A 26007-nucleotide genomic window follows, 5' to 3' on the forward strand; every position below is an offset into this window, starting at 1 on the left:
GTGACGGGCAGCAGATGATCCAGTCCACTCCGCACTCTCCATGTTGAGAGGAACCGAGCAACTTGTTCTCCAACCGTCCGTCACAGCCCACCTACTGCCCCCCTAAACCACCCAGCTGTCTCCATACAGCACCGTGCTATGACGCTGGACTGGAAAAGAAGCTTAGGAGCAAGTGCATGATCGTTTCCCTGATCGACAAAGAGTGAGTTTCTGTTACTACAGCACACCGCTAAGCACAACTTGCTATTTTTAGTCAACGTTACTTGTATCTATACAACTAACCCATGTTTTATGAGCTAACTGCTAGTTAGCTCTGACAGCGCTGAATAACAAAATGAGGGAAAAAATTGCGCGTTTCGTGGCATCCACGCTGTAATTTTAGTCTTCTCATCGTCGCAGCATATGAAGGAATTCGTTCAGTGGTTATAGTAACGTCATTCTGAGTGTTTGGTTTGCCGTCTCGTTGGGTAGCAGCTAACCTTACTAGCTTGTTGCCTCAAGTAAACCCCTCATCGCCACGTTAGCGGAGCAGCCCGTGCCCCATGCGGCTGCAGCTTTGCTGTCACTCGTTTGCATAGCAACCACGATCCCCGCCGATGCCCAGGATGGCTGCAACAAGCGAGTGCACGTACCTGTATGTGCTGCTTTTATGTAAAATCAGTTACACTGTTGCGTTCACTTGCTTTTGTTACAAACTGTAAATAAATGAAAAATGCGTGTTATTGTGCTGTTAAGCACATGTGGCGGAGGATCATAGGAGTATTAACTGTAGTCATTAATCAAGCAGTCTGTAACGTCTCTGTATCATCTATGTCCCACGTGGGATGCGACGTTTTGCTTTGACTTTACTGCAGAGTGCAGATAATTCAAAGCAGAGCGACGAGGCTGGCAGACATTTAAATGTCAAATATGTGCAGGACAGTCCAAGACCTCGCCAGCGTTGGCCGGCTGCACTGTTGCAAGTGTGATACCAAACGTGTAACCTTTTTCATGGGTTCACCAGGAACACATTGTAAAAGCCAGGTAGGGTTTTCTGCAAAGAACGCTTTGAAACTCACCTTAAATATTTTTTTAATCTAACGACACACGCCTCCTCCATATTAATTTGACAAGAAATTAAATGCTGTGATTGCCAAATTTGGGGTTCATAATAACAGATGTTTAGGTGCCCTACTTTCTGCAAGTTTAAAAAGTAATCCCAAGCAAAGCTGATAAAAAGCAACATATAAATACTGGCCACTTACATTAGAAAATGCCTTCTTGTTTTCAGAAATCTATAAACAGGTGATTATCAGTATATGCATGAGCGCTTCCTTCATTGGTGCCAGTCTACATTCATTGACAAGTCAGATGCTGCAGCGCAGAAATGCCAAAACAGAGTGTTTTTTGGGGTCACTCAGAAACACAGACTTCATTACATAGCTTGTTTGTTTACAAGACCACGCTGAGAACGTTGCCAGCTCCGTCATGTAGTTCTCATTAAATTGTCTGAAGTTTCTGAAAGGAGTTCCTCCCACAGCAATATCAATAAAAAGTAATTAAAAAGATCCACATTGGCATTTGTGCACATGTTAGGGGTTTGTGAAAAAAGTGCAGCTTAAGAAACAGAAGATCATGAGTTTCTTCAAGCTTTTTAAAAAAAAAAGTGCGGGTCAAACGATACTCGTGGCATTTGATCTGGATGAGATGATGACTAACTGTGGAGGCTTTTCACTGCCACTTTGTCTCATCCATCTTTAATTGTGTGGTATTATGTCGAGTCTGGCTTTGCTTGTGATGAGAATAACACTGGAGTGCTGGAGTGCACTTTAGTTAATAGTTAAAGGGTTTAGTGGAATGTTTCACCCTTGGTTGAAGTGAAAATAGATAATATGTGGGAAACTGCTGCAGAGCTTGACGAAGAGGCAGTTTTAAAGTGTGTCACTTGTTCACACTCTCTACTTCTTTATTTGCTTTGTTGCTTCAGCCTTTCTGGGTCTGCACATTCACTGGACTCAGTCTTTTAAAGAGGGTTATATAGAATGATAAACGTCTAACGTGCACTGTCGTCATTCACCATCAGATAAAAAATTGATCTGATATTGAATTACTGCAGAATGTCCTACTATGAGTGGTGGAAATAGCTGAGATAGGACCATGGCAAGCATGAGAAGGTCATTAGTATTACGTGGGCAGTGGAATTAGGTCATGAAATCATTACTAACAGAGACCACGTCTTGTTGCATATCTGATTTAAATAGAGTCTAACACCGCTCATCAGATTGACGCTTAATACAATTTTTTCCACTTTAGAAAAACAAAAATCACATTTGCTTTTCTGCGCTGATCTGTTGACACCCAAAGCCTTGACATGTCATGTGACAGTCTACCTTCCTCTAATCAGGTGGTGATATTTAATGGTGTTGGGCCCTAAGCCTATCAACTAGAACTGTGGCTTTGCTCTGTTGTGAAACACAAATGGGGGAGAGAGTGGCAGTGAAAGAAGGAAAGAGTAAAGAGCCGTTTGAGTCATTTTCTGTGGGTGGATAGTCCTGCTTTTTATCAGTGCTTTTTCTAGCAGGAAGACACAGCAACAGATGTCCCAACTTCCATGCTGTACTGTGAAGGATATGCAGAAAATACCACATCTCACTGCATCCTGTAGATCAGTCTCCACAGGAGAAGCCAGCTAGGCGTTGATGACGGGTGCTAGGTCCTCTCCGTCTTCCAGTCTAAATGCTAATCGCTGCTTTATTTGTTTTTATTTGGAAATCAGATATTTTCTCTGATCCTGATTGTCTCTGTGTATCTGAATGGCAATTTTCCAAAACACACTCTTCCCTTTAAAATGCTACTTTGAATCTGGCTGGTCTTCAAAGTGGAATTGTCCTATTCCAGGGCTGATAAGTGGCTCAGTGCTGTTTCCAGTTCCTCTGAGATTTAAATGCTTTCCCCGACATCTACTGGGGGAATCTAGGCTAATACTGCTCCATACTGAATTTTCCTCTCTGCCCCTAGAGAGCGAACGCACTTTTAGTAGCCCATATTGTTCCAAGATTCTCTTCCCCGGCAGAATTTTTCATCACAAGTTACTTTACAGATGCTAGCTGACATTTATGTTTTAAAACAGGCCATTTTTGTCACAGAATGTCACTTTTTCCAAGAAGAAAAAGTATTTATGTGAGCACAGAAAAACACAAAAATGTTTAATGTCTTCTTATTCCCTCATGGGTAACGCTTTTATCCAGATGCACACATTGTTTGCTCAGATATTATTATGTAAAAGTCAGTGGGACTTCTGTTATAAATTTGTAATTTGTAAATGTCTGCAGTTATGGTTTTATTTCCTCTAATATTAACACTGAGTAAAACACCCTACAGGTCTGGAAACAATGGCATTTTGCGTTGATCTGAAATCAACCCTGCAGAGTGAGGCAAAGGCTTGTGAAACCACGATCATGACGTTTAAATGTGGAACTGAAAACTAGATTCTCTCTTTTTTTGATGAATTGTGTATCAAACAGTGCATTCCAATTATTTTGCTATAAGATTTAACAACCGACAGCCAGGATTTTAAAACTCTGGGCTCTCTCCGTGTCTCCTGCTTGATTTATCCAACACACACACACACACACACACACACACACACACACACACACACACACACACACACACACACACACACAAAGAAATAAAGCATTTGAGACTGACCTCCTGACCCTTAGAAAGTGACTTCTTACTTTGTTCCAAGGAAACTGACCAGCAGGTGTCTGTATTTAGAGCAGGTTTGACACCATACATCCACCACTCAGCTTTCTACAGACTGCCAACGAGTATTCTCGCAGTAGCTAGTGCCTCTGCAATCAATATCCACCTCTCTATAGGTTACTACATGGAGTTGGTGGTTGTGTAAATGCTGACAGCTTTGGTTAGGGCCCAGTGTGCTGTGTGGATATTGTGGGTGTAAAACTTGATTTATTTAAAATAAGTGTCCATTATAGATGCTGTTGTGTTTTGTTGACATGGAATACATTCACTGTTTTGTTATTAAATAATAAGCAGCCATATGGATTAAGCTACTGCTATTCAGACTTTCCGCTCATAATGTTTTTGTTTGATTTTGTGAATGAGCTACATTAACTATGATGCAATATCCTTTTAAAAGTCTCCATTTGTTTTACGGCTGTTTCTGAGTGGCAGGGCTCGTAAGGAGATTTTGTTCCGTCATTGAAAATGATTGGCACTGTGCGCTGCCCATGTCAGACGCTGATAATCTGTAGTTTTCTGGGATAAGCTGAAGCATCTGTGTTGAGTTTACTGCAGGGCCGTTGTAGATTTCGGACATACTTTTAACACAGCATTTTTTTTTCTGTTTACAAATGAGGTGTTGCTGAGAGGCTTGGTTACGTCATCAGTTTGTCAAATTCCACTTTATAGGGTTATCACAATCCTCTGTGCTGGCAGGATGATATTGGTGTTGAATTTTTGCCTGATGTTTTTATGACATGCGTTTTATTGGTGCCAGACAAATCCATTAATAGCTGTTAATGTAATTCTACAGCTTTGCCTTAGGGATCAGTAGTGTTAGCGTTCTGTCTGTTACTATGTCGTCTGTTTTCCTAATGAAGTAGTTAACAGGGGGAAAGTGGCTCTGTTACACTAAATGGAAACTTGTGACATCCATCTGTAGATAAACATGCCAAGTCACTCCAACAAAACAAGCATTGCCTTCACCTTTCAAAGTAACATTGGGTCCGAGACGATGGGTGATTTCCATGACACGGGACCATCATCTGACTTCAGTCTTAAAGTGACACTACACTACACTTTTAGGAGAGATTGCTTTAAAAGCTATTGATCATGAATAGTATGATTTATGCCATTACAGTGGTTTCCAACAGTGATTGAGTGTCACGCAGGGAAAAAAAATCTATGCTGTTCATAGGAGGTTGTTGAATCACTGCTGCAGCTTTTATCTGTGCTGCCTTACGCCCTGCAGTGTTTATGTGAGTCTGCTTCTAGCATTCCTCTCTGCTTCCGCTTTTCTGTCCTTATGTAAACAAATCTTGCTCTCATCTTTTTGTTGAAGGCACAGAGATTAAATTGATAAATGCTCCCATCTAACTCTAAAACACAAAAAAAGAAGCTAAAAAACCTAAACCTTAAAACAGGCTTTTCCCTGCAGCACGCTATGTAATAAATACTCTCAAAGAAAATTACGGCAGTTTCAACTTATGTCTAAGCATGTATAGTTTCATGCATCTGTCAAAACACTCGACTTCAGGTGCACGACGCTGAGCTGGTCCCATTTTGCTGGATTGAACTGTGATTTTTCCAGTTTGTGATGCCCCTGATTTATACCAGACTGCTCAAACAATAGACCCCAAAGTAGGATGGCATGCGATTAGTACATTGGTCTTTAAGCGACATGAATACACTTAATGTTAAGTGGCCTTAGACCCAGAGCCAAATTTTGCATTGAGTTTAAATTGTGACCATAACAGACAGTGAGTCCTCACTTTGTGTCTCTGTGTCTCAGCAGACTGATTTTTATGTGTTGATAGAAGGTTATGTTCTGTTTATCTGTGCTATCTGTCTTCACTGGACAGACAGTTCCCGTATACCAAAGAACATTTTTAAATACCTGCCTCTATTACCCAATGCTCATATGGATCATAGTCTCAAATTCAACGTTAAGTGAAAGTCTTTGTCAAATTGACATTTCACTTAAAAGACAGAAGCTAACTTTATATCTGACTGTTGATGTCTAGCTATGGTCACAGCAAAATCCTTTGTGGCCTTATGTTTACCTAAGTGGGTTTGCATGGTCAGAGATGAGGGTTGTTGAAGGAGGCTGCTGATAAGAGGCCTTCCTTACGAAGGCTGTCTGACGTGATAAAAGTACCAACACAAGTACAAGTGAGGACTATTTGTATCCATTTAATCTTTAGGAAAATGATGACCTCAAGTCAGCAGAACTGTTCAAGATTGTTACAGGATAGACAGTTCAATTTGACAGGATAAAAAGGTGGATTTTTAGACTCCTAGAGGAAGTGAAGGGTTTTAAAGCACAGCTGTTACAGTAAGTCCAGAACTTTGGTTTATTGGGCAAAGATGAATAAAATATTTTCAGTTGGAATGGCAGACATTGTTAATGTTTCATGGGTTGGCTATAATGTTACAGCCAGTACTATATCAAGTTGGAAAACCTATTTCTAGTCTAGTTATTATTCACACTGTTCCTATTTTTATATTGATTTGAAGCAAGTCTGGCTGATCTGGAGAACTGGTTACATGCAACAGAATTATGCTATGAAATTACAAGATGCAATGAATCAAACATTTTTAATGTGCAATGTAAAGGATCTAGAATCAGAATAATTTTGTTGCTTTGCATCTTTTTGCACTGCAGTGATCTTTGCCCCTCATCAACCAATCAACTCAATTCAAGTTGCTAAGCAACTTGAGTTTGGCACTTTGGCATAGCTGCCAAAGCAGAGAGCTATGTCATTGGAAATCTTTTCAGTTTTCAGTAGGGAAATTTAAAATATTTCCTTCTAAAATCACAACAGAGGCTTAATATCACTGTACTGTGTAAAAGTTGTTTCCTGAAGGAAGTGCTGTAAAAACCAAATGCATGAATCTAAGGAGCTTGGAAAGAAAAGCGTCTGGACTTCTTTAAGTTGCTTGAAGACGTTTCACCTCTTATCTGAGAAGCTTTTTCAGTTCTAATGTCAAGTCAAGGTCTTTTCCAAGCTCCTTCGATTACAATGACCTGGATGACTGAGGACCATCATAGACAAATGCATGAATGTTGCTGTGGTGTTTTAATGTAGTTTCAAATATTTAGTTTCAAATGTTTAAAGCAAGACAGCAATCATTTGATTTAGTTCAAATCCATCACTAATTGCATTTTTTCATCTGTAATCTCTTTCTTACACATGTTACCTTCCTATCATTGCTTACAAGCCCAGCCTGACTTTCTGCTATGAATGCTGGCATACCCACAATGCCTTAAAATAAATGTTAATTAGCTGCTTCTGTGAAGACTAGCATACAATTTGCTGGTTAGATTCTATTCAGCACTGTTTGTTTGTAATTGTAGGGATAGTGATTGCTCTCTTTCTGACTTATATTTGGCCCACTATGTATGAATGTGATATGCGCCAAACAAAGAAGTACATCGTACACTGTGAGTCTCTTTAGTAAGAGTGTTGCATATAAACTGTCCGTTCTTTACACTTTTCTCTTGGCCTTTGGTCATGAGTTAAGTGCAATCCCAAGTTGTAATAGTGTAGTTTTTATGTGTTATGCAGTTAACTTTATTGCACTGTGAATTGGTCCCGAGAACAAATACTCTTCCATTGAAACCATGACACATTCTGGGCCACGGTGTCTTACTTCACTTGTGGTTTGCATTGTTTGTACATGTTGTGCATTTCATGATTCTTGTCTTTAAAGCAAAAAAAAAGGGGGCAAGCTAAATTACTCATTCCTTGTGTATTTTTCTTTCAGCTTTTTTTGTATTGGCTGTGCGTGTTTGACCTGATCTCGCCCCCCTCTTTGTCTTTGTCCCTCAAGTGCTGTTAGCTCAGCGATTCTCTTTCAGTTCACTTCTTATTTAGGTTAGATGTACTCAAGTGTTATGGCTTCCTCGTTTGCTAAGCAGCAGGATTTTAAAGGCGCAGATTCCACCACTCCTGACCACCCTGTTTTTTCACTTGTTGCACTACCATTACGTCTATTAACATTGGTGTAATCTGCACAGATACATGCATTTTCTCAGTTTTTTATTGCATGTATTAGGGGTATATGTAGTGCAGTGCTGCTTTGCAAACTGATGCTTGTGTGTGTTTTCGTTTGTAGATTTGTGACTTATCACATGTCCCAGTTGTGTGTGAATAGACAGGTTTTTCAAGAAAAGTGATTCAAAGGGATTTCAAGGGAAAACAAATGTAAGAATGGGAGGTGAAAACACAATTTTTAGCTGTAAATAATGAGAGTGAATGTAAATGTGTAACATCAAATTAAGTTCACTTATGTGGACATTGAACTGTCTGCAGCCATATTCCTGCTATCTTGCCTCACGTCTTCCTGGATTCACATCGTACTGGGGTGTGTGTTTATCTAGTGTAACAGAAGTAGTTCTCCATAAATATGATAGTGTGACTGTGTTCCTTATGTTTTGGTAAACACAATCTCCTTTCCAACAAAATGGGATTGACAGTATCAGCATTGAATCTTTTCTTTTCATTGATCTTTTTTGAGGGGGAAATTTGATCCATAATTGTATTACAAGTCAACTTTAGCTAAAGGTGCAGGCTTGTTCTGACTTATTGAAATAAGGACTGGGAAAGAGTGGGGTGGGGCTCTAACACAGTGGTGTGACCAGGAGGAGCATTAGCGGGAGAGACGTTGGGGGTGAGGCAGGTTTGAGCGTTTGTACTGTGTGAGTTAAAGTGAAACCTTATTCTAACTTTTGCATCTCTGCAGGTGAGACAGGCTGATTCAACAAAAGCTTCTGGATGCAGTGTCTCCTGGGGCTCAGGTGAAAGGTAAGTTGAGCTTTCAGCTGCTGGCCCACTCTTTAATTTCTTAGTAATGAATACACTTAGCTAAATTGGATAGCCATCTGTTTTAGCTTCAGTTAGTCAAATGGTTTGTGTGTGCTGTTAGCATGTTACCGTCCAAGCTTGCATGTGCTTGAGTACTTTAATTGTACTTAAATGTACTTAAATTTGTGAACTGATTTTCTCAGTCCATCACCCTGCTTTCAATATCTGACACCAATGCGAGCACATTTTTACCCAGCGTTGCCAGGAGGGATAACTCACTTTCTGAGCAGAAGTAGGGCACATCTCTTAAGGTGTGAAGCAGACTCTCTGTTTCAGCCAGTTTTTATTACATTTAAGTAGAATATTCCCTGTCTACAGCTATTTGATCAAAGTGTTGGCTAGAGCAGTAAAGTCTGTGTTTGTTCTATGTTTGTGTGCGCTAGAGTTTGTACACCATTGTACACCGTTAGAAGTGAGATCAGCAGGTTACAGGGTGTGTCTGATTCGCTTGGTTCAGAATGGAATAAGTGAGGTTTCACAAGGACAGCTGGCCTCAGATGGATACTTCTGAGAGATGGGCAAAGCCCTAAAACAGGCAGTTTGCCTGGGGAACATGGTGGTCTCTTATACAGAGGCAGGATGTAATTACTAGTTACTGGCTTTTTTCAGTCTTCTGTATTACACTGTGTATTTTTGTCTCTCCTGGAAGGATAAAAATATCTTTGTACACGTTTGCTGTACAAATTACAGATTTCACTTAGCTCTTTTGCACATCTGTCTAGAAAGGGTGACCGTGGATTTTTATTTACTTAACAAATGTAGCCTTGTTACTGTGAAAAATGTCACTTTGATGTTGTGGGAATAATAATAATAATAACACAGTAATCTTACTTTACTTTTAGTGTGCTGAAATTGTGTTGTCATTATGTAGGTTAGAGGTACTGCTTTGTGTGTCTGTGCAGCCCTAGGGTGGTAGTTATAAAAAGAGGCCAACTCGGTTCAGTACGGAAAAGCTCAGAGATTCAGCCATGCTAAAGTTGTTTACGTTGGCATGTGCTTGGAGCATGTGCTTTAACAGCAAATTACACATTAACCAGACAAATCCGGTACCTAGCAGCTTACTCCATGGCTGAACAGTCAGCGGGAAAATATTTAACTATTTCTCTCACAGATAACACAATTATGATTTGACTTGCGAAATATATGCATTTTTCAAGTCACGCTTTAGTTCAGTATTCATTGTAATACAATAATATGTGAGCCAATCTTTATATTTTGCTTTCAAGGAGCCAGACTTTCTTCTAATTTTTAAAGTGGTCCCATTTGTTCCCATTTCTTTAGCTGATTCAGTGAAAAAATACCAAAGATGGCACAATTTGACAAGCACAAAAGAGTGTTTTGCAACAGTGAGGTGATTGCCAAAGAGCTATTAGCCAAAAACTTGGCAACACCTGGATTTATGTGTTGTTTGTGTTGTGGGGCATGCTAGGGAAATAATCAAATTGTGTTGCTATATCATGGATATTGTGAAATGGGGCTATCATGTAAAAATGTATCCATGTTATCACAGACATTATGATATACCACAGCCCTACAGTGTGGTGTTGACTTCTTAAGAGAATGGAACAAAAAGCAGCGATTCTTCTTCTTATCCTTCATGAAACTGCAAGGAAGTTTGCCTAAAAGAGTTCAGACTGTGTTGACGAATAAAGATAATCATACCAAATACTGACTGGTTAGAATTGTACCAACTATTTTTGTCTTTGTGACTTGCATAGAATACAGAGTAATCAAACATGAAATTATTAGATGTGATTGGGCCAAGTTACTTAATTAAACTAAAAAAATAAATACTTACTTGGCTCTTTTGCAGTTTAATTGCATGTATTGAGTCCAGTTGCAATTTGGATTTGAAATCTATTAACTGTTCCTGATTAACTCACATGCAGCCACTTTTACACCATAATTTAGTAGAATTAATATTTCCTACTTCTGACAACTATTTTTGTGGATAGTAAATTATCCAAAAACTATATGATTATCATTTTAACACCAGATTGCATCACAATACACACTGGGTAAAGATGTAAAGTGTACAAGGAGAGAAACACAAGAGCTTTTTATGGCATAGAAGTGGAACATGAATGCAATTTTCTCAACATTTCCACTCTGCCACCTCAGCTTTGTTTGTCTCAGTCATTCCACACACGCAGGGCGGTGATCACATTTTTGTTTACTCAAGTGGGGAGAAGGCAGACTGTTGTAATATTCTGTATCCAATATCTCTGTCAGTTCAAATCTAAAGTTAAGTATGCTTGAATGATGAAGATGTGTTGTAGGAAAGTCCTGAAATGCCAAATGCTGCACATTTAACCTGTTAGATTTTTCACACAAAAATCTAATCGTCTAAATTTCCAGCCAAATAACAAAAGACCATAACAATTAATGTTTTTCTTTTTTTAAAAATATGGAAATTGTTAACAGTGGGATGAAATCAATATTTAGGCTTTCTTAATGCTTAAAAACAAGCTGCTTTGAGCGACAAATTACTGGATGTAGCATAACATGGTTGATTTAATGTTCTACATTAGTGTTCACAGGCTTAGTGGTTAGAACTGACCTTTCAAAACATGAAGGTCCTGAGATTGATCACCATCCATTGCCGATCCTTTCTATATATAGTTTGGATGTGGGTTTTTTTCTTGTTTGTTTTGTTTTTTCTGTCTCCTGCGTGACTTTCCTTTTATCAGCGAAATTAATTTTTTCAAAGTGCTCTTCAACAAAACCTTGCTAGAGAAGTAGAGTTGGTCCCCTGGTGCCAAACTCATCCTAGTTATTAGGACGGGTTAAATGCATCAAATGAATTTCTCTGCAGGGATCAATAAAACTTAATTTAACTTAGAGTAGGCTTCAGTGTTACACAATGTTTGCCTGGAGTCATTTCATCAAAGAATAGTTATACAATCAGGAGCTGACCTTGCAGTAATTAAAGAACAAATAAAATCCAAATTGGTTGTCAGATAGAATAAATTTAAGGAGAGCTGATAATGGCATCTGCATTGACTACTGTAGAACACCATTCAGAGAAAATAGCACCCGACAGTCTTGTTTAATAAACAAAATAAGACCTAAGTTAATGAGAACAATACTCAGTAAATGTGATGTATATTTATTGTGCTTCTCGTGATTTGAAGAGAGGCCAGAGTATTGGTGACGCGTGGAGCCCTATAAGAACTGCCTACTCGGTATGAAACAGCATAATATGAGCAGAAATGATGCACCACTATGTGCACGCAGTTCAGTTACAGTGCCATTATAAATCTAAGTGGCTGAGGTTCTTGCACATTGGCAAATAAAACAGAAACTGTTTACAAGGCTAAACATAATTAAGGCATGTGTAAAACTATCGAAGTAAAGAGTTTGAAGTATTACTATAAAACATTAGCAAAGACTTGAGGATATGATTAGTACTCCGGCTGTTTGTGTCAGTGAATAGCTGAGAGCTCCTGCCAGCATCGTAAGTGTTCGTTATTGTGGGATTGATGGGAAGACAGAAAGAGGGCAGGTGACAGACGAGAGACGAGAAAATAAAGTGGATGGACGATCTGTGAGAAGTGTTCATCTGTTGATTTCCCCTGAAGTGTTTCAAAGGACAAACCTCCTGACTATAACATGATGCAGTTCTTCTCCAGTTATGTGCATAGTCTTGCTTTTTACTGTCCTTTGTGTCATATGTGGGATTTATATCCGTGACAAACTGGTTAAATGAGGTCTCGTACAGTAAATTGCATTTTTATTTATGGCTGTACAACACTATTTTTTTTTCTTCTTCTTCTTCCTTTTTTTGGTCTCTCAGTATAATTCAATTAAATACTGGGCAGGATGAACAGAAGTGTAGTCTGCCCTCATTACACTATGTTAATTTAATTCCTCATGTGACGGGACTATCAAGTGACTGTTTGGACAAAGGGAGGAACTTGTAGCAGGTTGACCCAATTACTTCTCATTAAATGCTTTACAAACCACAAGCTGTGGCACTGTCCATTCAGTATGCATATGAGATCACCCAGGGGTCCAGTACAGAGTGAACTGCAAGCAGCATTTTTTTTTGTCCCAGAAAACGAGTTTTGCAGCTTGTAAAAGTTGTTTTGAACTCTGCTTGTTGTTCTCTTTTACTGTTCCTCACTGCTGGAACGAAGAATTAAAGGAGCTCCATGCTGATATGAGGAGGGTAGCAGGTCAGGGACTTTGTAACTCAGTTTTGTGAAGATGATTCCAACAAATTCAGTGTTGATTAATTTAAACAGTGCTCTCATTCAGCATTTGTACTGTTGGAGGTTTAAGAAAAATTGTTTGTTTTTTTTGGTTGCAAGTTTGCTTCTTAGTTTTATCGTAGAGGACAGGGAAGTACATAAAAACTGCTTTGCCTGAAGCTAAAGGAATTATGCAATACCTGAAAGTTGGCTCATAGATGTAAACAAAATCTCTTATTTCATGTGTCCACTACTGTGCAAAAGTCTGAAGCCACCCTTCATTTCTTTATATTTACCTTTGAAGGAGCCATGGAAACATGCTGCCAATGCACTAAAAGCATACTTGGAAAGTGTTCCACTGTGTCTTTTTCTATTAGTAATAAATCAGCCATCTAAGAGCCTGAACTTAACATTAATGAACCAGCACGGGATCATTTTGACAGAAAATGGAGCAAAAGGAAGCTGCTATCCAAAGAAAAGCTTTGGAATATCCTTCAAGAAGTCTGGAGAACCTTTCCTGAAGACAACTTAAAAGAAATGACAGTAAAGCTTGAAGAATAAAGGTGTCAAATATTGACTTTCAAGTCTGTTAGAGTTGCACAAACTCTGTTTTTACCTTATGCACACTATTTCCATTTATGTTTGCACATTTCAATAAATTGCTACATCTTTTTCCCTTTGGCTTGAGACTTTTGCACAGCAGTACATATAGCTTTGCAGTAGCTGTGCTTTAATTTGCTTGTGTTTTTTGCTGTCTAGATTTCCTGTAAACCAGAATGCACTGACCATGTAGATATCTAGCCAGCAACATTGATCAGGCATAAGTGTTTTTAAAGTGAACAGTGTGTAACAGCGCAGGCTCAAAACTTGCATGGAACTCTAACCTTACTGCTTATTTTCCCTGGAGCATTTGCATTTTCTCCTGTTTGTTCATTGATGAAGTCACGTAGCTCTAACACTTCTTTCAGTTATTGTACTGACTATCAGTCGGTTCATCTTTTGGCCATGACATACCAAGCTGGTAAGAAATCAGCAGTTAGGAGAGTAGGAGAAGTAGGAGAGTTTTATCAGGTTGAAAACAGACATTCCAGTGAAAATGGATTATTTATTGCAGAAAGTATGAGACATAATTTGGTGTTTGGAATATTATAATACAGGGAATCTGCAATCAGCTTCTGCCCTCATCTGCTCTCTGGGTTGTTTTTTGCATTACCGTTATCTATCTGACACCTTGTCATCCGTTATCTCTTGACATCTTAAGCCACGCAGCCTCCCTCTCTCTGCTGGCAGGCATCTTTGTTCCAGTCCCTCACACCTCCTGTCTCTCCAGCAGAGAGAGACAGTGTCCCCTGAGGTCCACACTTAGCCAAGCTCATAACCTGTGCTGATTTATCACACAGGTTCATTTAGGCTCAAAAACAAACTCTGCCGTTGTTATAAATAACATATAAAGAAATTAATTAAAGGAAACAAAAATCCGATGCTACTAAAATTAACCACTTTCTCTATGTTACAGCTTGAGCTAAATAGATTCCTATATATAAATATGTGTTGGCATGATTCTGATTGATTACATGCAGTGATAAGAGCAACTTTAGCCAATGCACACATTAAATGAATCCAAAAAAAAGTTAGTGTGCACATTTTTTGGGTGCAAGATAAGAACACTGTTTTGCACAAATTAGCGACTGAGGCTGGCTTATCTTTTTCTTCATTTAATTTTTGAGGTTTCTTACAGCTTATCGTTACCTTTTCGTACAGAAAAGGGTTTGGTGCTATAAAAATGCTGTTCTAAAGCTGCAGGGCATTTAATTCACCACAGCAAGTTGAAGTAGAGCAAAAGACTGTATCTAATTTGTGGTGCAGTAATATTTAATTCAAGATGCAAAGGGATAAGAAAATTGGCTCACACTGACTGCTTTTTCATGGCTTTAGTTCTTTTTTTGGAATAGAAATGCAGAGACTTGGAACTGAACAGAAGGCAAGGACAGATATGATTAGAATGCCACTGACAATAAATTCATTCTCATTTGAACTGCATATTTTGACTTTGTTTTTTTTAGTTTTTTTTATTTTAGTTTTCATTTAACAATGTGAAGAAGGACCTAGGTTATAAGATTGCAGTGGTGGAGGCTTGGCTTCCCATAGCCAGAGTTTAGATTAAATATAGAATACATATGTGTTAATATGTGGGGTCATTTTTTTTTGTCTGTACTTCTTATCCCGTTTATTATCAATAATTATGCACCCATTGCTTTTTTTACTTGTTTTATCATACTTACTACCACACAGCACACTAAACTTAACTACACTCAAGTGTTTTTGTAGCTTTTAGACCATGGGTGTCAAACATAAGGTCCAGGGGGTGAAATTTTCCTTGCTCAGTCTCTACAATTAAATTCTCTCCCCATGATTGTTCAAACTACATAAAATGAATTTAGTAATAGATTAAATGACAGGAAAAAATAATCAATTATAAAAATGTATCTTTATTACAATGGGTCAAAACTTTTTAAAAAACCTATTTTCTGCGAATTAACAAAACCTTCATGCTTTATAATTATATTACAGTCAACATTTAAGCCCAAAGAGTTGTGCTGACATATTTCTTTTTTTTCTTTCTTTTTTAAAATACAACAGTTTCTATATTAGGTTGAAAACTGAGATATAAGGTTAAAATTGCACATATTTTTCTTATACAAAACATATCTCAGGGATTAAGCTTACTTACTGATATTGACAGAAAGGAGAATTTCACTGATCTGGACCACTTAAGATCAAAGATGTAAAATGAGTTTGACATCCCTCCTTTAGCAACAAGGTAAAGAACATTCAGCATTGTTTCACTTCACTCATTTCACCCTGCTTTATTAGGAAGGGAGAAAAAACAAAGCATTTGGCCTTTGCATTCCATCTTAAGACATTAGGACAGTTAAAACTGGGGTTGGTCCTGTAGTTTCAAAGTAAAATGCTGTTGACCCATCTTCTTCCCAGACATAGTCTGGCATTGTATCAACCTGAAATGGCTCTTGCTAGCAAAGGCTGGTAAAGTACAGTACAGTATCTCCCCCAAGCAAATCTTCCCAGTGACTGAAAACATCACCCACCAGGTTTTATGTTAGCAGCCCAACTATGCTAGATATGCAGGATTCATTGTTGAACTTTGATGGCTATTCTGAGAGGGGTTTTGGGAAGTTGAGTGTTAACTCGATGAAAGATTCTTTGTCTATTATGACTTAAAAAGATGTTCTCTGTAGCACGGGCCAAGCTAACGTAGCAACACCAGCACAGACAACAAAAGTAGCACATATTACCAGCTCCATATGCACACTGCCATATGGTGACAACACACACAGCTATAACACGTAGGCACAGGTAATACACATAGCATCTGTGGATTACCAATGCAATCTCATGTTGGCAGTGTTGGGGAGTAACGGAATACATGTACCGCCGTTATGTATTTAAAATACAAAATATGAGTAACTGTATTCCGTTACAGTTACCATTTAAAAAGGTGGTATTCAGAATACAGTTACTTTGTTGATATAAAGAGCTTACACGGCGGTATTTTCCTGTTTCATATGTTCGGCTGTGCCCTCTCTATTTTTGGTTTCCACGCCCCAAACAAAACACGCATTAAGACGCTCTAATGCCTGTGTCTCAATCTCGTGGCCCATGTCACCACTACTTGCGGCTTGCATAATGACGTGAAGAAATATTTTTAAAAGTTATTCACAAAAATAATTTAATATGAAGGCAATAGGCAGAGTGTTACATTGCCCTAAAGAATGTAGCTTCATGGGCAGTGTAGTCCGTGCTGCAGGGAGACTGCACTGCCATACCTGTTATGTGTTTGTGAGCGCGAGGGAGGGCGAAAAAGGAGAGTGGAAAAGTACAAGTTGTCACCGACCAGAAGCGGGAGATGGAAGCATGTAAATATAATAATAACCACTGCAGCCAAAAAGACTGTGCCTGATTAGGCAAGTTGTAAGTAAGCTTAAAACTCGATTGTACACTTTTTTCGTGTTTTTCTCCGAAACAATAAGTTCCTTTGGAGCAGCCTTTCAACACAAGTTGACCCAGACAACAAAGTAAAGCTAGTTTTCAGCTACGAGCCCGACATGAACCCGACGTATTAGCCAGAGATCCCTTTACTACGGTTTGGAGCCGCGGACCTGTTTTATATACGGATAGTTTTCTATACGAGATCGCTGCAAAAACTGCAGCCTTACCTAATGTCCACCTACTGTCACTCATTTTATATTAAGATTTAAAAATCTAGTTGCTATTGGTATGGCGAGTAACCTTCAGTAAAAGTAATAATTCACACAGCAATAGTACATTCATGTAGTTGTAAAAAGCATGATAATATATTAAGTAATCCAAAGTATTCAGAATACATTACTCTCATTGAGTAACGTAATGGATTACGTTAGGGCTGCTCAATTAATCGAATTTTAATCACGATTACGATCTGGGCTTTCAATGATCATTAAAAATGACTGAGCCGATTATTAGCCCCTCCCTCATTTATCCGCGACACCTTAAAGGCCGGTCCGTGAAAATATTGTCGGGCATAAACCGGTCCATGGCGCAAAAAAGGTTGGAGACCGCTGATTAAGAGGACCCGAGGGAAGCTCGGAAAGCTAAGCAGAAGTTATTTGGAGAGGAGAGTGACTGCCGTTGGTTGAAAAGAGAGGTTAAAAAAAAACTTCAGTGGTGTTGCACACTATTTTATATTATTTTTTAAAGTCATTATTCAATACATTGTTATTGTTAACCCTTTAGCCGGTCAGAGCAGCACGCTCCGTTTTGTGTAACTATTTTTAAATCCCTGTAGAACCGGAACCGCGTAAGCTAGCGCAATAATTTGTTTTGCATATGAAACCAGAGGAGTTGTACTTACATCTGATGCCATCAGCTTGTCCTCGGTCACAGTTTCCTTCCACATAAAGCTTTGCAAAAATTGCATAAAAAGCGTTTGCAGGAACAAAAACATAATATTCCAGAAACACGCTTTGCTGATCCGATCAGCTGTTCCTAACACTTCCCACAGTGAAACAGACATCAGCGCAAACTATCGCATGTCCGCCATTTCCTGCCCGAAACCGGAAGTGATGTCATTTTCGTGGAAAATGTAGTTTTTTACTTGTAGGCCTTAAAAGCCTATACTGGTCATGTTTGACTTTTCTGAATAGTTGCTGGGATGCTTAGAACTCGAATTGCACTGCTGGAAATAGTTTATTTTGATGCACCTGCTGTTTTCTTTGCAAATTTGCATCATAGGATTGTTTTTTGTTTTTCCTGCAGTATATAAAAATTGCTGCATCGCCAAAATAAAACTATGAAGACACTCAAAATAAATTTCCTGTTGTTGTAAACTATTTTTTGCAACTTTTTTGTATTTAAAGTTTTGAGGGATAAGCCTCTTAAATTTCTCCAAGTAGAAATATATATGTAAAAAAACAAAAACGATTTTCAATTTTTTTGTAGTTTATTGCACTTTTTTGCAATTAATGTAGTTACTATGGACTTAATGCATACATATTATTAAAATATGGGCTATAACAGTTGTATAGCAACTTGAAATGCTCCCACAAATGGCACTACAACATGTAAAAAAATAATATAAGCTCTGGCGGACTTGGTTCTATAGTAGGTCTTAAAGGGTTAAATAAATATCGTCAAATAATCAAGATCTCAATTTCAGTGAAAATAATCGTGATTATCATTTTTGCCATAATCGAGCAGCCCTAGATTATGTTACAAAATACATTTTGGGGCATGTATTCTGTAATCTGTAGTGGAATACATTTTAAAAGTAACCTTCCCAACACAGCTTGTTGGGCGTAGTTCTCACTTAAGTTATTTGTATTTTTTTTTTTTTTAATAGGTCACACACAGATATCTTAAAATACATGTGCTAGTTATGATGAGTGAAAGTTCGGTGTTTACAAACAGCAGAAACTAAATGGCACAAGATTGAACAGAAGGATTTGTACATAAGGCGGTAAAACTTGAACGCTACTTAAAGAGGGCTTGAAGTGAACCTTTTTAGCGTCTCTAAAATGCTATGATTGTTTTCGTTCTTTAAAATAAATCTTCATTATCTTTGCACATGGCTTCTCTCCTAGTCGGCCTTAATCATGTTTGAGTTATTTTGTTAGTGTGTTTGTGTTGTATGTGCTGGGGCACGTACCTTATTGAGGTGTCAATCTGCAGATGTTAATTTTCACATACTTTTTTAGATCCATTAATATGTCAGGTTAGTCTCACCATCACCAGCAACATCCTTAATCATGCTAAAGCAGCATTGTACATGAGCTTCAAGAGGAGGAACATCAGAAAAAAGAAAGCAAGGGAGAGCGTGTCAGAACAAGTCAAAGTCAAGACTGCAGCATGTCACAGTCAATTATTGAGGTCGTCTGACAGTTGAAATAGTAAGCTAGGCCCTCTGTTTACATGCACATGTCCATATACGTTTGCATGATTGTTGATGTCCACTTTTTTTTTTTTCTCTCCATCAAGGCTGGCCCAAGGCTACTTCTCACACACTGCATCCCCTGGCCTGGATCCAGCATATATGGAGCCAGCTGGCTTGATCTGTCTGCCAGGTCAAATATGGCTCCAGTGTGTGTCTTAGGACCTGCTTTCTTAGTCAGACTTATTCTGTGAAAGCAAAAACAAAAACTGCAATTGTTTTTGTATAATGTCAGTCTGGAGTTTCTGAAAAGAAATAACTGCTAGTTAGTGTTCTCTAGACACCTCGTTTCTTTGAATTATTGTGATGATTATTTTTTAAATGTATTTATTTTTTTAATCAGTCATGTTAAAAACACGTGCATGCACACACATCCACACTAAGCAACAAGAAGACAGGGTTAATTTACTTGTTGTTTTGAAAGGTAGAGGTCGGTAGAGGTTACGTTTTTCTATAGAATAATACGTCTGTGAAAAGAGTGGAAATGTGGAAAGCGATTGTTGGCCTGAGTCTGACTTTTCACACTGAATATGTTTTGGATCTGTAGTTGTTTTGATAAAACCAAAAAAGTGGTTCAATTTCAATTTACAGATAAATCTATTGGGTTAATCTTTCTTAAGTCTCTAAAGTTTGCAGCCATCCCCTTTGTAGGGACTCCTGGTCTTCTTTACTCCTTCATGACAGAAGCCTCTGTTCTAAATTGTGTTTATCATGGTTTGATGTTCTGCTAGTCTAACCTGAAGCACTGGGAACATTTGAAACTCTTTGACTAACTGGCAAATCCTAAGCCCTTCTTAGCAGGCCAGGGAAATAACTTATAATGTTTGATAGCTTTCCCGACCTTAACATAAACTGAAGTGATCGGGAAGAATAATATAAGCACATAAAATACTACCATAGGGTGCAACTGTTCACCTTGCTGCTTAAAATAGGGTAGGGACCACCCCAGTCTTTTATAGACCGAAGTGGACTTTCCCATTTAAGGTAAGATCAGATGGGAAATCTGGTTGGGAGGCATTTTCTCCATTTCAGTTCCTTAAAATATGCCAGCACCCCCACAACACTCAGAATAGAACACTAAACCACACATCCTCCCACAGTTACAAAATTAGACTGTCTCTGTTTGTTTCCTACAGTGACAGAAGACCTGCAGTAGTTCTACCTTTCTCATGTGCTGTTAAACACAATAGCTAAAATTGTTTGTTTAAAGAGTCAGTGTGTAGTTATCAGCAGTTTCTAAGGCACCCTTGTGTTTTGTATTCAGGAAGAAGTTCTAAATGTTCGTGAAGCTTTTGACCATTGACTATATATATATATATTTTAAACATGCTTGATTGATGCTGAAATATCCGGGTCAGCTTGTAGTTGAGGATGGAAATTACAGAGCGCTTTTAAATCTAAGCTTTGCAACATTTAAGGAGTTTTTTGTTTTCTTTAATAACTTTTTCTTCTCACTTTTGTTGAATATGCAGAATGAATTTGGACAAAATGTGACCTTATACCTCACCATCTTTCATGACAGTTTTTAAGCAGTGTTTTTTTTTTTCATGTGATGTGGCTGAGGATGAGAAATTATACATGTTCTTTTCAAATAATAGGAATATAAACTTTTTGAGCAGTCCCTAAGCAGGAGTAAAAGAAAAAAAGGTCAATGCATGTTATGTTCGGCTCATACATCTAGGTCATGTGGTCATCCAGTTGTTACAGGAAAATGACGGTTAACATGGCTGGGGGCAGTGAAGGGAGGATGGATAGAGCAATGGAAAGATGGGGGAGTGTATGGACTTAATCTGTGCCATCGTATTAAGAACAGCTGGTTTGATGCTGGCTTTCTGCATTTTGAGGCTCTGGCACATAGCAGGGCCAATGTGTGTTGAGGTGTTGGAATACAATTTAAGATTACTGGAAGTTATATGGACCAAAATAGAAGCTTTGTTTTTAATCTGAACACAGCTAAAAGAACACCATTCCACAGTGTCCTTCATCAGTGGGTCGAACCACTGTTGTATGTGTCTGTGTTGAATTTTGGCTATTTCATTTTATTAATTCCAGAAACATTTTTCCTTCTCTAATAATGTAGCTGCTAGTGTTGTTGACTGGCCACTCTTAAGTTGTGAAATTTAAGGTGTATCTCTGTGTCTGGTGACATGCAGTTCTCAGTGTAGCTGGCATAAGCTGAATCTATCCAAGAAGTATTTGCATTAACTTCTGTTTGTTCTGAGTCACAGGACACTGGAGCCTATCCCAGTTGTCATATTCAAAAGGTATGTTACATCCTGCACACGTCACCAGTCTATGTCAGGGAATGTTTACTCTTTTTTTTAACATGCCGTAAACTAGAGCTTGGACCAGTTGCAATTTTCTTGGCTAAATCTGAGTTCCAGTTTTTTTCCAAAGTGTGACCTACCAATACAGGTTTTTTGCCAGTTCTGGTTTTCTTTCTAAGAATGACAACTGAGTAACTTCCTTAATTGAAGAATAACGTGTTCATAGTAAAAGAAGTTAAACTTTACAATTTCTCTCAAACTGCAAGTAAGTTACAGGATCTCTTGTCACTTAAAAAACAAAGCGTGTGGCTACTGGAAAACCGAGCAGATAATTTCTGAAAATGCATTGTGTGAGCACATTGAGACTTCTATGTGCGATTCATGGTTGTTATATCAGTCGAGCAAATGAATAACATACAGGTTAGAACATGTATACGTCTTCCACTCCCCTGCCTTCCCAGGCGTGATTACTAAAAACAAACAGGCCTCATGTGCTTTCATCTCAACAAGGTAACTGTGGGTCAGACTCTTCTGTTGTTGTTGTTTTCTTTTAATCTGTCCTTCTCTTAGTTTAAGGTTAATGTACGACACTGGAATATGTGTCATTGACTGGCCTGGTGCTGTTACCTTACTCTTATCTTTTCCACAAGATGTTGATATTAGTGTGTAAATATTAGTCTAGCACCTGTGTAGCATTTGTGATAACTGAACCTCATGTTAGCCTTGCCTGGCAAACTTTGCGTTGTGTGCGGTGAGTGTTAAGAGGTGAGTTGCGTGCTGTGTTCAAGTATAATGAAGGTCAGTCAAGGGTTAGAACTGGCTAAGCGTGAAGAAAACCCTTTGCCTTTGTATTCTCATGGGTTCTGATCCTGTGACATTTTGTCTGTTGTCTCTGAAATACTGTATCAGTGTGTGTTGCTCACACTGATACAGTACTAATGCCACTGATTTGTGGCATTAGTACTTCTGAAGGGCAAGGGGAAGCTGGCCTGCATGTCAATCAGAGCTTAGCATTTTGTGCTGAAATGCAGCAAGTGCACATCAACCAGACTAATGGATTATTTTCTTCCTTTCATTTTTTTCAGTTACATTTGGGAGGGTGTTTATTTGGTCTTTGTGTTTTGTACTTGTATTTTTTTGTAAGTATACCAACCTATTGACTAAAGAGGAAGAAAAAAGTGAAATGAGAATAGAGAAGTGGACTAGGGAAGTGCACCAGCAGTGGGTAAGCTTACTGTAAAATAAAACGAGCATTCGGTGTAAATGGCAAATGCGTGTGTGTGTCTATGTGTACGCACAAAAAAAACCCCAAAAGAAAAACAAAAAAAACCCCCTTGCATTCTCTCTTTCCACTGAGAAGGCAGTGGGCAGATCTACCCAATGCACTTGTTTGTTTGTTGTTATTTTTTATAGGGAATTTAGTAATAATTCCCTTCAATGTTTTTAAAATTGTTATTGAAAGAAGTTTTGATATGTGTTCTGTAAACTTTTGTCATCGTGCCAGAAGTAACTTGAGAACCCCAGTGCATATCAGTGATTATTAGTATTGTATAAATTCCCTTTGAAGAATACTCCAACCTCACTAGCCTCGTTCCAACTGCTTCTCAGAACAACTATAAACGCTTTGATTCCTGCTGTGTTCAGATAGAGTGTCTTAAAGGGGTCTGAGAGGTCATATGCTGGCCCTTACTGGAACCTTCTAAAGAATAAATACGGTCAGTGTTTTGGTTTGATACTTTTGTGTCTTTTTATACAAGTGAATGAAAAGAATGCTTTTCCTAACTTATTTGGGTGTTTTGTGTAAAATCACAGTGCCTCAGCGCTAGTGCTGGAGTTGCTTGTTGGAGAGGAGCCTTTTATCTCTCCTTTGGCACTACATCATGTGCAGATGTAATCCTCCCTTCAGTTTGCAGCAGCAAGGCAGGCGCGCATGCAGTCACGTATGCGTAGCCTCTCTCTCTCTCTCTCTCTCTCTCTCTCTCTCTCTCTCTCTCTCTCTCTCTCTCTCTCTCTCTCTCTCTCTCTCTCTCTCTCTCTCTCACTCTCTCTCTCCTTTTTTTTTAACTTGCTTCATTGAAGAAACACACATTAGCACTACTGTTTCATATATGCCTCACTGACAGGGTGACATGAACAAACACATTAAACATGCAAGGATGCCACACCCATGCTCCGTCTGCTCTGCCACTGTCCTCATACTCAAGTCTTTTTCCTAACTAATCCTTCCCTGCAACAGTGAGAGCTAGCTGCGATTGGTTTGTCCTGTCAGTATTCATGTCTGCCTACATATTAGTCTGACTCGGGGATGTACTGTAAGTGGTATTAATACTGTGTGTGTGTCCATCACCATGCAGCATGGCAGGCCATTGTGTTTTGCTGTTGTGTAATGCTCAAGCTTCAAGCTCTTTTCCATGCAGTCTGCACCCCACTCAGGGTTCAGCGGTGTACTACATATGCACGCATGCACTGCAGCAAAACATTAGCTATTTATAGCTCTGACCCACAAGGACAAAAAAAGCTTCTTGTTGAATTGATCTTCTTCTGTGTCATGTCTTGCTCATTCATACCTGCTTTTTTTGAAAGAGCGATGATGCAAAGGTGGGGGAAAAAGTGAGTAGAAGAGATTGAATGATTAGAAAGCAGCAGGGAGTCAAGAGGTTGAAGGAATGAGTCAGTGGTGCAGAATAGGCAATAGAGGGAAGTAGGGAGTGGTTTGACGAGCACGCGGATGTGAATGCTTTTGTATTTTTAATATGTGCGAGAATGCACTTGTAGCGGGAGGTCCTCAAGTAGTTCTCCAGCACTTAATCTAATTTCCAGTTTTACTCATTTCTATAGATTCAGGTGAATCGGTGGAGTCTGTAATACCTATATGTACATTTTCTCCTGCTGCACCTGCATGTGTCTAATCACAGTGGAATAACGTGGGAGAGTTAAAGATGAATCAGTCTGTGAAAACATTCTTTGAATGAATTTTATATAATCTGTTGTTCTTCAGTGTTGTAATTGGAGGCTTGTAGGCGAGACCGCTATGTAGGTGGGGAGTCTACTGTATGTGTTTGCATACTGAGAGAAAATGAATGGGATTATATTGATCTGAGTGGGACAGAGTGTAGCTGCTCAGACAGACCCAGGTGGTTCCGCTCTGCCTGTTTTACAGTCCGCTCTGATTTGCTACGATCAGCTCGACATCTATTTGGTTGAGTAAAACGATCTTTCTGGAAACTGCTGTGACCCTCAGCAGCCGTTAATAACGTGCTAAGAATAGTTTGCAACTTGTCAATCGTTTCTGAGCTCAGTGGTGGCGAAAACAGGGCATGCATACAGCATGTGTACACCCGTATAGATTCGTGTGTGTGTGTGTGTGTGTGTGTGTGTGTGTGTGTGTGTGCTTTTTTTTTTCTTTTCTTTATGTGGGCTTGGTGGTCTGTAAGTATGACTCATCCACTGCTATAAATTAACAACAGCACAACAACGACTTGAAGCTACAGAGCTAAAGCTTGATCCTGTACACATGTGCAGTTGCTGCATTTGTCCCTTTTTGTGGGTGGAAATGTGCAACTGTTTAGAAGATAATTCTTTGTGGATATCTAGGGAAGGACTGATGAAGCTGTGTTTTTGAAATGGGGAAAATAAGAATAGCGTTTGTGTGGCTGGACACAGTAGATGTCTGTGGTCAGACTAACTGAACTTTCTTGAGGCTTCCATCTGTCATTTACTCTGACAATACACAGTGTGAACTGCTTGTCACTGCCATGCACAGTGCCATTATGTGAACAGGCTTACATGTCCTCGTACAGTAGGTCTTTGTTAGTGTAGGAGACAAGTGAAAGGGTGGGGGCTCTTATGGATTGACATAGACGGAGAGAAGAAGTGAATAAATATGGAGTTTGAGAGTCAGTGAAACGGGTTGAAGATCAGATTCAAAAGAGAGGGATCTGTAAAGACAGGATATTTCACTATTGGTAAATGAAAATATTGGTTGAACTAATGCATGCAGGCTCAGAACTTGAAAGTTCCCTTTTGTTCTAGCTACAGATTTCTTTCTTTATCTTTTTCTTCCATCCTTTTTACATCTACCTTGTCTCCATTTTTTCTTTTATGCGTCTCTCCCCTGCAGAGGAGAAGCAGGCCGCCAGGATGAAGGAGGAGAATTTGTTTCATCGGAGGTATTCGCTGTGCCCCAGTGCTACCTCCCCGCCCAAAATTGATCCCCGCACCCTCACCAGGAACCTCTCTTATGGAGGAGACAACGACTTCTACAACCTCAGCCCAGGTACAAGGTCAAGATGTCACAAGTGACAAAACGTGATATTTTGTGAAATAGTGGATTCCAGTGTCTGGGAAAGTATGGCGCACTGTGGTGAAACATACTTATGCCATATTAATCAGCAAACCTCAGCTGCTCTTTCTTAACTGCTTTGTGCACTGCCATGCTTTAATTGTTTGTCAGCAAGTTTTTTTCATTT

The 26007-nt window shown here is 39.0% G+C and overlaps 1 protein-coding gene across 5 annotated transcripts in view; it reads left to right on the top strand.

Annotated features, from left to right (window-relative positions):
- The window catches only part of osbpl5 (oxysterol binding protein-like 5), a 46828-nt gene continuing 20821 nt past the window's right edge, over positions 1-26007 (top strand). For 2 of the 5 annotated variants that reach the window (XM_085281706.1, XM_085281709.1), the window contains exons 1-3: positions 1-202; positions 8473-8534; positions 25659-25814. In XM_085281706.1, coding sequence (XP_085137832.1) covers positions 25679-25814 — 136 coding nt within the window. In that variant the 5' untranslated portion in view covers positions 1-202; positions 8473-8534; positions 25659-25678. Of the gene's footprint in view, positions 203-8472; positions 8535-25443; positions 25504-25639; positions 25815-26007 lie in introns of those variants that run through there. The other 3 variants (XM_085281707.1, XM_085281705.1, XM_085281708.1) reach the window with 3 other exon arrangements.

The sequence above is a fragment of the Mchenga conophoros genome, linkage group LG7 (assembly GCF_057382185.1).
Source record: "Mchenga conophoros isolate Kocher_MC1m ecotype Shallow Benthic linkage group LG7, M_conophoros_male_GT1.1, whole genome shotgun sequence".
Taxonomy (NCBI): domain Eukaryota; kingdom Metazoa; phylum Chordata; class Actinopteri; order Cichliformes; family Cichlidae; genus Mchenga; species Mchenga conophoros.